Source organism: Pangasianodon hypophthalmus, chromosome 5, assembly GCF_027358585.1.
Source record: "Pangasianodon hypophthalmus isolate fPanHyp1 chromosome 5, fPanHyp1.pri, whole genome shotgun sequence".
NCBI classification, from domain to species: domain Eukaryota; kingdom Metazoa; phylum Chordata; class Actinopteri; order Siluriformes; family Pangasiidae; genus Pangasianodon; species Pangasianodon hypophthalmus.
Window position 1 is genome coordinate 17,799,330 of NC_069714.1, and position 12,085 is coordinate 17,811,414.

The window sequence follows — 12,085 nt, forward strand, 5'->3', positions numbered from 1 at the left end:
CTCAGCCAAGGGACGAGCGACCCGAGTGGAGACCTCAGCAAAACGCGTCCTGTCCGAGTCAAACTGGACCATAATAACACTGTAGTCCGGAAAAGTTCAGCATAGAAAAGGCACTGGTTATGGCTACTTCTATACTTGGGGTAAGTCGGCAGTTTTTACTGGAAGCTGATGACCTTTTTTCTTCAGATTTCTGTTTTCATTAGGCAACACTGAGTTCTCTGCAACTTTATAATGTTTTTGTTGCGTTTCGATTATTAGAAAATAGCACACCATTTACGAGATCTAACAGGCTTTTATTCGTAAGTTAAATGAAATTTTAAAATGTCAGTTTAAACTGGAGATGTGCATTTTTGTACTAGATTTCCGATTTATTTGATTAAACGTATTAAGAAAAGTTCTACAAGTGTCCATGTGAAGCTAGATACTTTCTAACTTCAGATTCCTAAAAAAAAACAAATAAATTAAAAAAAAAAAAACCCTTCTCAAGGCACCGATGTCTAAGTTTTTTCTTATATGGAAATATTGTTGCATAGTTAGGAACAAACTTTGCTTGTTTTCTGCAGGAAGAGCCGCGGTTCGGAACTACCCCTCTGGCTATGTTGGCTGCGACCTGTAATAAAATTGGCAACACAAGTCCTCTGACCACTTTACCCGACTCCAGCGCGTTTTCCAAAGGCGGATTTCATCCGTGGAAAAGATCCTCGTCCAGTTGCAACTTGGGCTCCAGTTTGCCGGGATTCAGCGTGGCGACGAGCCGCAGCACTTCTGGACTAACAACCACGACGGGCACGAGCAATAGCGCGTTTTGCCTGGCGTCCACCTCGCCAACTTCCTCCGCTTTCTCCACCGAGTACAGCAGCTTGTTTTCCAACTCGGCGAGTGTTACCTCGCAAGAATCCGGACAGTCGGCGTTCATTTCCAAAGTGCACACGTCGGCTGAGACTTTGTACCCACGAGTGGGCATGGCGCACCCGTACGAGTCGTGGTACAAGTCCGGCTTTCACTCCACGATCTCAGGCGAGGTGGCAAACGGCGCGTCCTCGTGGTGGGACGTGCACACAAACCCGGGCTCGTGGCTCGAGGTGCAGAATCCAGCTGGCACGCTGCAGAGCTCGCTGCATTCAGGCACACCACAGGCCATCCACTCCCAGCTCGGCGGCTACAACCCCGACTTCTCGAGCCTCACACACTCGGCTTTCAGTTCGACTGGCATCAGCCCAACGGCGTCCCACCTCCTGTCCACTAGCCAGCACCTGTTGACGCAGGACGGTTTCAAAACCGTCATCCCCACGTACACGGACACTTCGGCGGCCAATGCCATGATATCAGGTGCCAGTTCAGGAATCGGGAGCTCGTCTAGATCCTCCAGGAGGTACTCGGGCAGGGCGACGTGCGACTGCCCGAACTGCCAGGAGGCGGAAAGGCTCGGGCCTGCCGGTGCCAGTCTGCGCAGAAAAGGACTCCACAGTTGCCACATCCCAGGCTGTGGCAAAGTCTACGGCAAAACATCTCACCTCAAAGCGCACCTCAGATGGCACACTGGAGAAAGGCCATTCGTGTGCAACTGGCTTTTTTGCGGAAAACGCTTCACCAGATCTGACGAGCTCCAGAGGCACCTTCGCACCCACACCGGGGAGAAAAGATTTGCGTGCCCGGTGTGCAACAAGCGCTTTATGAGGAGCGACCACCTGAGCAAGCACATCAAAACGCACACGGCCGGAGGTGGGGGCAAAAAAGGCAGCGACAGTGACACCGACACAAGTAACCTGGAGACCCCCAGGTCCGAGTCCCCGGAACTGATTTTGGAGGGTGTAAACCCGAGGGTCACGGTCAAAGAGCAGTCTCCTCATCACGAGTCCTGAGCGGCCTGATCCCGCCAACATGCCAATGACATTAAACTGCTATCGACACAAAAACTTCTCTCCAAAAAAAATAAAGAAAAAAAGAAAAAAAAACTGGTAGGTTATAATTAAAAGACAAAGACACGGGTCAGGACTTGGATGAACTGTTTTGGTGACACTTTAGGCTTTTTTTTCCCTGAGATATAAACAAGGCTTTTTATTAAGGTCCATTAATTGGGGATATGATTATTATGAAACTAAAACTGATTAGGCCTATTGCACGTTTCAGGCTGATGGCTAAAATGTGTGCTGAAAGGTGATAGTAGTTTTGATCGGTGCGCAGGAGAAAGTGAATCCAACTGAACAGGGCTGGAAGCGAGCTGAGCTAACTGTGTAGATATATTGACAAAATAACGATATTTTTCCCTGTAAATGTTCCTTATTACTGTTTCGTGGTGGATCCTGAAATTCAGGGAGTTTTCTTTACTTTCGACGCACTTTGTGGATGTCAGTATGTATGTAACACAGCTATTTAAAATTCAGTTACTCCTTTCTTTACCTTGCTAAAAAATATATAAATGTTTAATTGTAAAGTCTCGCGTATAAGGCTTTCATTTTGTAATTAAAGGTATTTAAAATCAAAAGCTATTTTGTTGTTGTTTTGATGCACGTGGTTAAAAAATGTGCTATTATTATTATTATTATTATTATTATTATTATTATTATTATTATTATTATCTGTTTTTATTATTAATTTTTTTTATTTTGAGATAATAATTAACCCACTCCTAAAATGGCTTCAGCAGTTACTCGGATCCACTGAACGTTATTTGGTGTTTCCACCCGAGAACATGAAATAACGTGTGGACGTTTGTAAATATATCAATATCAAAATTGCACTTCTTATATGCGCCAACGCAAATCGACACAGTTTCCCAGTGGAATAAATCAATAGTTAATGCCCTGGAACAGGCATTTTCCGCCCAAATGAAAATCTTGTTAAATAGTATTAATTATGACTTGGAGCACATCGCAGCCCCATGTGTCTTGTATCCGCGATTAGGGATTCGTGTCTTATCAAATATCTAATTAATCTCCGAGACATCATTTGTTCACCGGCTCTTTATCAGCGCTTTTCCGAGGGGGTTCGGTGACAAAAGGGCTCTGAATATTTATTTTAATCGGTCGAATTAACTGCTTACATTTGCATGTCAAACGGAAAATGTCCATTTAAGAGGAGCCTATGGTATAAAGCAGCTTTTAGCCTTTCTAAGCGCAGCACTTGATTGGTGTTATGGGAACAGTTTTCCCCCTTTTTTTCTGGATGCCACTTTTGAGAAGGAAAATGGGAAAAGCCATATGCAAATGGTGATTTTTTTTTTAAATGCTCTTGTTGCGGTGCAGTCAAATGGTCGCTGGATGTTATTTGAATATCAGTGGCCGCGTACTGAAAGGGTTCAAGGATGCTCTCTGACTCCTTTGTGTTTATCCAGTGCAGCGTCCGAGCTGAAAGAAAGAAGCGGCGGTATAATTAGGCTGCGGCTCAGCCTGGGAACCCGAGAGGGCTACACGTCTCAGCCAGGAAAAGCGCCTTGTGGGGAGGAAGTTAAATTGACCAGAAGGCAATAGACGAAAATTATTTTCATTTCCTATTGTAGGCTACGCTTGGTAGCTGGTCGGAGAAGCAATCCTGAGGGCAAGATCCACAAAAATAAATCGCTCCATTATCAGCTAATTTGACATTTTGCAGGGAAGAAACAGACTGTAATGAATGAATGAATAAAACGTCTAAAATTTAGTTGACATCTAATTCTAATTCTGAGTGTTGCGCTGTATTTAATAAACAGCAACAAAATTGTTGTCTTGTAAATTATATGAGAAGGGTTGAGTTTATTTTAACACACACCAGGTGCCTGAATTTGGTTTTCAGCCTTTTAAAATGTAATGTTGCCCAGCCTATTGCGATTTTATCGCCGACACTCCAAAATGTGTGCCGAGGAAATGAGCGCTGTTTGGGCGTCAAGGCATTCATAAGCACACTTTACAATTATATGGTCTCATTAAGATTTACAAACGGGAGAGTATAGCCGGACGAGAATGAATCAGTGAGAGGTGGCGGCTCGCCTGCGGGCCTGGACAGAGAGCGCCGTCACTCAGCGCTTTGTTCCGCTCCGGCGGAATGCGCTCTTGCTGAGAGAGAGGCGAAAAGTCAAGCTTTGTTTGCGCGCCACAATAAAGACAGATCAAAGAGCCGCGGTCTGTGCGGGATACAAGCAGGATGAGCACCATATCACTGATCAAGGAGCTCACACCGCTGTCCTCACCAGTCCAGGGTCAAAAGAAGGTGTCCATCAATAACGAGGATCTTCACAAAATTACACACCTTCTTTTAGGAGGATGAGCAAATCTCTAATGGGGCAAATGAATAATAATAATAATAATAATAACAATAATAATAATAATAATAATAATAATAATACACTCTAAGCGACTCCTAGTTGTGTCCCATCCTGTTTTTCCTCCCCATGAGATTTCCACACTGCTTCATCCATATGTATAAATTGTGCCAAGCCTATAATTCCTTCAGAACAATTAAGCAACAATTAATTAAACTTTTACGTCAGTGCAATCTCTGGGTTTATTTCAATGCAGGTAAATATTCTTGAAAATACGTTCACTGGGTCACTTCCCTAATAGGCAGCAGTGCTGATTTGAACAGGAAGCTATTTTAGTGCTTTCAGGAAAGACATTTGCACTTGAGTGCTTTGATGCTGCTTTCAGGAGCTCTAGTGTGGGTTTTCTGATTAAAGTGGAAGAACAACTGCGAATATTGGCCAACTGTATAGAACAACTACAGAAGATGAAGGTAAAAAATGATTATACGGTAAAATGCTGAAAGCTTAGCCTTGTAGAGAGTATTTTTATGAACAACACTGATGACTGTACAAGTGCACATCATCGTTTCGAGAAGCTCTCAGCCTTCTCAGTGCTCCACATTTCCTCCCCAGGCCAGAGGAAAGCGGAGCTGATTTCAAGCGCCGCTCATCTCATTCCGCAACATGAAGGTCAGGAGAAAGTCCAAAACACCTAGAGCTTATTTCAACACAGTACACTGGTGACTTGTGCAAAGCAGCATATTAAACTTTAAAGATGTTACTGTTGCTCTGTTTTAATTGTATATTATTAAATAAAATTCTAAAGATATATTATAATGCTCAAAGTGTTGTGTTAGTTGGAAATTAAGCTACTTGTTTAAACTTCCAAAAGGAGTTTTCTAGTAATATCATGGTTGGTTGATGAACATTAAATGGAAACCAATCAATTTAACACAAAACATGCAAATTATACCAGCAGGTGAATGCAAGCATGGACTAGGATACCTGTGATTATTACGGTCATTCATGCAATTTTGTTAGAAATATTTCAAAGACTATTATAACTAATGGATAATATCTAATATGCTGAAAGAGCTACTATATAAGTAAAGCGGCTCTCTATGAAACTCCTGGGGTTAAATCAATGAACTTCAAAGCATAATGTCAGTGAATGATGGGTGTAGGAATTTCTCAAGCCTCCTTACAAAAGAACAGCCTGAAAGCGAATACGCCTTAGTGTTACTGCAAAACATATCAGATCCGAATCCTGAGATAGCTAGTGTCTCATGCTCAAATAAGAAAAGTAAAACATTGTGAAGAAGCTAATATACGTTGTAAGAACGAATGGATGAGAATTTTAGAGTTCTCGTCGTTTGGCCTAAAGTATTTTGGCGCCCTCTACTGGTAAAAAAAAAAAAAAGAAGAAGAAGAGAGTTTTATCCATGGAATAAAAGAAAATCTTCAATCAGATATATAAGCCACTTTTAATACACCAAAAGCAAACTCTGAAAACTAAAGATTGACGCAACTTAATATTTAAAGGAGTAAAAACATTACAGATCATTGTATGCCCAATACAGTTTCACATTAAACGCAAATCATACATTACATCAATAGGAAAACGTCATTTCAGTGTCTCTGCTTCTCCCTCATCGTTTCCTATCGCCCCGACATGGACTTCTGTTCCTTTCCTTCCCATCCCTCACTGTCTCCCTACTCCTGATCATTACTCGTTCCTTACTCCCATTCCTCTCTCTTATCCTCTCCCTACTCCTGCTTCTCACTCTCTCCCTACTCCTACTTCTTCCTTTTCCACCTCTACTTCGTTCAAAACTATCACTCCTCTCTTTCCTCCTCGCCTTGTTCTCTTGTTGTCTATCCCGGCTTTGACTCCTTCTTTTTTCATTTCTACCTTGATCATTACTCACACTTCTTTGTTTGGCATTCCTTTCCTTCTCCCTTATCCTTTCATTATCCCAACTCTTCTCCCTCCTTTTCCTTCCTCTCTCTCCACTCAAACTCCTATTTCTCTCACCATCCCTGGTTCTGCTGATTCTATGTTCACCCTTCTCTCTTTCGCCCCCTCTTCTCTCCCTGTCCTTATTCCTCCATTCTGTCTCTTTGCTCTCATTCTGCAGGCTTTCTTTTCTATGTGGTGACCTCTGACCTTTTTCTCGTCGTCTGTCCTGCTCGTCTGACTCTGTGCGCTCATGTTTGTCTCGGCTATGCTTAGAATCAGGACTCTGAATGCGGTTTCTATTGCAAGGCTCCTTGTTTTTTCCTCTCGGTCTTCCTTCACTCTCACTGTCAGAACTGCTCTCACTGGATGAGTCTCTCCTTCTCTTCTTTTTCACCTTCTTCTCTTTTTTAGCTTTGTGTCTTTCAGATTCAGACTCAGAGCTGCTACTACTGTCCGAGGTGCTGCTGGAGGAACTCTCAGTCGTCTTTTTCTTCTGTTTGCGTTTCTTCTTTTTCTCCTTTTTACTCTTCTTCTTCTTGTCCTTTTTCTTTTCTAGCCGGTCAAGTTTTCTTAAAAAAAAAAAAAAAAAGGAAACAATTGATTAAGGCAATTGAGAGAACTCAAATTGTAAGAAAATTAAATTAAACAGCTGAATATAAAATCATTCTCCATTAGAAATGAACAATAAAATTCCAAATTATTATATTTTCACATCTCTTATATTGTTTTTATTTTAGTAGTTTAATAGTAGTAGAGTAATTACAAATCCCAGTGAAGTTTTTTCTTTTTAGTAGGTCTATTATGCCGCACACTCATTCACCGACTTGACACAAATACAACTGAAAGAATAATTTCATGCTTCAGATACATTTCCATAAAGCATATTTACACACACCTGAGGAGCTTCTGTTTCTGCTTCGTGGTTAAAGATTTAAGGAACTCGACTTCAGGATCCTCTTCTTCCTCACTGGCCACAAACCCCTGCAGTAGAGGTACGGTAATTCAGCATATTAGCACTTACACCACTGAGCTTTAGCATGCTAAACACATAGACTCACACTTCCAAACTTGCTCATCACATGAATGTACATCAACAAGCAGCAACAAGAATGGGTATGCCCAATTGGTAGGCCAATAAACATGAGCGCCACAAGCTCTAGAAGCTCTAAAACAAGCAATGTTCTTGCTCCCCTGCTTTCCTATAATTTCGGTAGTTAGTTTCATCAAGCCTCCTCTCTTGACTAAACTTGCTGTGACTGGAATTGCTGTGCCGCTGTCTGATAATTGACCGTTTTGCTGCAATCAAACTCTCTCTTCTCCTTGCTCGGGACCGGGCATGGATATCATTGGTCTTATTTGAGCCTGAGGGGGTCGGGGGACCTGGAGATTACCTGTGCTGGATCACAAACAGTGGCGTTCCTCCCAAGGACACATTTCTTCAGCGCAAACCCACTGTTCCGCATCTCTGCCATTAACTCGGAGGGGTGCATCGACGGGCCTGTTTGCACAAAACACAACATCACGGTCCCATTGATGTGTGTGTGCATCCCCCTCAGAGGGGAGCACAGCGGCAGCTTTGTTAACAGAAAGGGACACCAAATCAACTCACTCGTCCCCTGACTGGGCAAATCACACTGTATTATTCTGCCAAAGCAGTGGTTAGAGCAAATCAGAATACACAATAATTGCATTTTTTCTGGCAGCTCAGGAGGAGGGCCAGTCTGAGAACTGTCACGCTGGACCCAGGAGGAGTAAACACATTACTGTACTGCTATACGCTCTGATTACAGTCCTCAGCGCACACAACTACTGCTTCCTGCACTGAGAGGCATTCAAGAGACTCTGGATCACGACTGCCCCAAGTAAAGCACTGCCGATGATCCTTGATGCAAATTCTGCCGCGATGTACTGTAAGTATTTACTTTATACTGCACGCATATGTGCTTTGCTTAAAAAGTAGTCTAAATCTATAAGTATATTTTGCACAAATTCAACAGTACTCCATACAACAGTAAGCATGTCATCAATCCTTCTCAGCATGGTTAATAGGAAAAGGATTGAATCTGCTTTTAATAATGCATTCTAAGATGACAACACTGCCATCTTCAGGGCCAGAGAAATTCAGCCCAGAGTATTTCACTCACACAAGCATTTCAGTTAATAATGAATTAGTAATGTTACAAACAGCAGTTTCTGTCAGTGAATGATGCCTATTTGAAAATTTTATATAACCTTCGATTATTACAATGCTACGTATTAAGAAAAAAAAAGCCTTACCTGCTTCATCATTTGCTACAGAGCTGGCGTTGATTCCAGACAGTCCAAAGAGAGGACACTCCCTGTCTGTGTTCACATGACCCCACTTATGACACTTGATACACCGTACATTCCGCACCTACAGAATAAACATTACAAATTCACTAACTGCTCTATTTACAATGTCTACATGGATCTAAATTATAATAAAGTACAGTTACAGAGATCCAAATATAGATACTGCCAAAAATCTGAGAGAAGATCATAAAATAAAATCTAACCTGGATCCCAAAAGGCTGATCTCTGATGTTCATGTCATCTTTAGCGTACCTAAAGAGGAGGAAGTAAGAGCACAGAAAAATATCATTATCAGTCTTAGGATAAGTCTTACTCATTTAAACACACAAAAAGAGTAATAAAACTTACTTTTCACGAGGAGCAACCTTCTGCCACTCAAACTTATACTCCGCTTCTCCTTCCTGTGAAAACGATATAAAGCATTATGGGAATATGGATTTGTCATATGGATAATGTGAGAAATCATGTAAAAATCAACTTGCTGGAATGTCACTACATTTATAACACTAACTAACTCAAAAGTGAACATTGTTTGGTAAAGTTTTTACATGTGCCATTATAATTCTACCAGAATAGTGTGCATTGTGAAAATGTCTCCAGGTACTGTGAAAATCACAGGTTTATATTAATGTGCTCATTCTAATACATTAATAATTTAAGCCTAATGATGAACTAATGAAAAAAAGTCAGATTGAGGATATGGTGAAGTTTTCTGTAAGGATAAAATTATGTAATGTTCAGTGAAACAGTCTCAACTGTCGGTGCTTTGTTACAGCCAGTAAGTTTTGCAGCAGAGAAAGGTCTCCAGGACAGAGGACTTTACATATTGCGGTTTCTCAGTTACGCGAATATCAATTTTTTATTGTTAAATTCAAGAGAGAGAACGAAGAGAGAAGCTGGTGAGGGAACAATTCTTCACATTGCAAGTGATAACAGGAAATAACTTGTTTTGGATGTTTCACAACATAAGATTTAACTACAAACAGATTAAAAAGTATGAACAACACGCCAACCTGTGATTATTTTCCTATAAGAGCACAACTCCATTGTGTTTAAATACGCACATAAACCACTTCCTCTAAAGCATTTCAACAATGTTTATGAATTAGGACTTAAATACCTACTCAGTAGCATGACGACTTACCTCTTTGGTTTCCTCTTCAAAGATTCAAAGATCAGAGTGTTCATGAAAAAAAGAGACAGAAAGACAGGGAGTAAGACACAAAGCTTTATAAAATCATGTAGCTTCTTCATCTCAATTATCAGAATTTAATTACCTTTGGATGCACCAGGAGGAGCTTCATACATAAAATTCAGGCCATTTTTCACTCTTTCATCACCCATCAGCAGTCTAAAACACACATCAGGCTGAAGTGATTAAGACCATTTCCACAGAAGACAAACACTGCCACCTTCAGGCAACCTCAGGTATTTAACCAGGGATGATGACGTAAAAAGCAGGACAGGGTTTGAGGGCGTTTTCAGACTTGCAGATCTGTGCTTTGTGCCGAAACGGGACTTAAATTGTTACAGTGCTGCATTTTCTCCTTGGCTTGGTTTGCTTTCACAAGGCAACATTTCAAAGCGTACCAAAATGTGTTTACGCCAGTCACATATGAGTAAACTCTCCTCTCATTGGTGCGTCTGTTTATGGTCCAGGGTATCCAGATGGATAGACAGCAGCTCCAGGTTCCAAAACAAATGCTCCAAATGAGCCAAATGTGAAAACGCCCTGAGATACTCTCACTTCTGTGCTCACACACTGTGCCTGTCAGCACATTATTAAAGAATCTCTGGTGCTGACATGATATAAGGAAATTTCTTCTGCAAACAATGTAATGTAAAGATTAACACAGACTCGTGCACAGGAAATCTGTATCCCTGCAAGATGAATGAACAAGGTGAGTTTGATGAAGCGGTCAGGAAACATTTAAAGCCCACACACAATCACACCCGTGCCACACACACTACCATGTCAGTGTCAGTGGATGTTTTTTCCCTAAACAGCATGAAAGTTTGTACACTGTGCCAGTTAAACTTGTCCACCTGGGCTTGATTTCCACTTTAATTATTCAACCATTTGGAAACATTGTGCACATTTAGTAAGAAGATTCAGCTAAATCTATTGACTAACCTGTTGTTGTAGGTCTCCTGCTCTTTCACATAAGCCTGCATCAACTCCTCCTGCTTCTTCTTCTCGAAGGTTATTTTCTGCTCTGCCATCCATACCTAAAAAAACATTATTCTCATTATTGCACAGCAAAGAAAAAAAAACAGGAAACTTATACAATCTTCCATTTTCCCCAAATGTAGTCAACCAACCAAGATATATTTGAAGATTGCTTCTTTAATTTCACACTGTAGCTAGCTAACTCTACGCACCTAAATCATTACAACCCAGTTCAACTGGACAGTTAAAGGAGGTCACGTTTCCAGTCTTCAACTGTCCAGTTTTGGTGAGTCCATGCCTGCTGTTGGCTCAGATTCCTGTTCTTAACTGACAGGAGTGGAACCCGATGTGATCATCTGTTGTTGTAGCTCATCCACCTTAAGATTTGGCATGTTACATATTCTGAGATGCTTTTCTGCTCACCACGGTTGTAAACAGTGTTTATCTGAGTTACCATAGACCTCCTGTCAGTTCAAAGCAGTCTGCCCATTCTCCTCTGCCCTCTGTCAGTAACAAGGTGTTTCTCTTGGCAGAACTGTCACTCACTGGATGCTTTTTCACACCATACTGTATAAACTCTAGAGACTGTTGTGTGTGAAAATCTCAGGAGATCAGCAGTTTCTGAAATACTCAAACCAGCCCATCTGGCACCAACAACCATGACATAGTCACTGAGATCAGATTTTTTTCTTCATTCTGGTGTTTGATGTGAACATTAACTGAAGCTCTTGACCTGTATCTGTGTGATTTTATCCATTGTGCTGCTGCCACATGATTGGCTGATTGGTTAACTGCATGAATTAGCAGGTGTACATTAAAATGACCGGTGAGTGTTTATTATTGTTTAACTTTTTTTAAACATTAAATTTAAACACTAGTATTGTCTGCATCACCATATTGGTTTTTCTGATTTCTCTTTTCATGGTAACTGAAGGGTGACCTAACAGTCCTGGGAATGATCTGCATTAAATGCTAAAGCTTTTCTAGTGTATAGTCAAAGTGTAAAATTAACACAAGCCCTCTAGGTTATAAGTATAAGCTAGGTTAAAGCTTATACAATGACGAAAAGTCAGAATTACTGAATGAATAATAGTGACTTCTGTGAAACACACTGGTACCAGGCCAATAAGCTCGTCAAGCTAGCGTTAGCAACCTCTCTAGCTAATGAGCTAATTTAGCTAGCTAACTAGTTTGCTTCAAAATTTCACTGAACTTTAGTTACCTTCTTTATGTTGGATTTTGACGCTGGGTGAAAATCTTTCTTGCACATAAAATTAGCAAACGACTTCCCCATGGCTGAACACGGATAACAACACCACAGAAAGAACAGCCTCAAACTACCACCAACACGGCCTGTTTACTAGTGACGCATCGTTCGGTAAAGAGTCGACTCTTTGAGTCGGCT

General features: G+C 41.2%; 2 protein-coding genes across 2 annotated transcripts; one reads left to right on the forward strand and one right to left on the reverse strand.

Annotated features, from left to right (window-relative positions):
• Nucleotides 1-2,530, forward strand: sp9 (sp9 transcription factor). The gene is made up of 2 exons (XM_026946405.3): nt 1-140; nt 564-2,530. The coding sequence occupies exons 1-2, from the start codon at nt 120-122 to the stop codon at nt 1,860-1,862; spliced, it is 1,320 nt and encodes a 439-aa protein (XP_026802206.1). The 5' UTR covers nt 1-119; the 3' UTR covers nt 1,863-2,530.
• A 3,151-nt stretch (nt 2,531-5,681) lies between these two features.
• Nucleotides 5,682-12,062, reverse strand: cir1 (corepressor interacting with RBPJ, CIR1). Its single transcript, XM_026913145.3, has 10 exons — nt 11,903-12,062; nt 10,645-10,739; nt 9,788-9,861; nt 9,655-9,668; nt 8,859-8,911; nt 8,714-8,762; nt 8,454-8,571; nt 7,568-7,674; nt 7,072-7,157; nt 5,682-6,745 (listed from the first exon to the last, which is right to left on the reverse strand). The coding sequence occupies exons 1-10, from the start codon at nt 11,972-11,974 to the stop codon at nt 5,866-5,868; spliced, it is 1,548 nt and encodes a 515-aa protein (XP_026768946.1). The 5' UTR covers nt 11,975-12,062; the 3' UTR covers nt 5,682-5,865.
• Nucleotides 12,063-12,085: the final 23 nt, after the last annotated feature.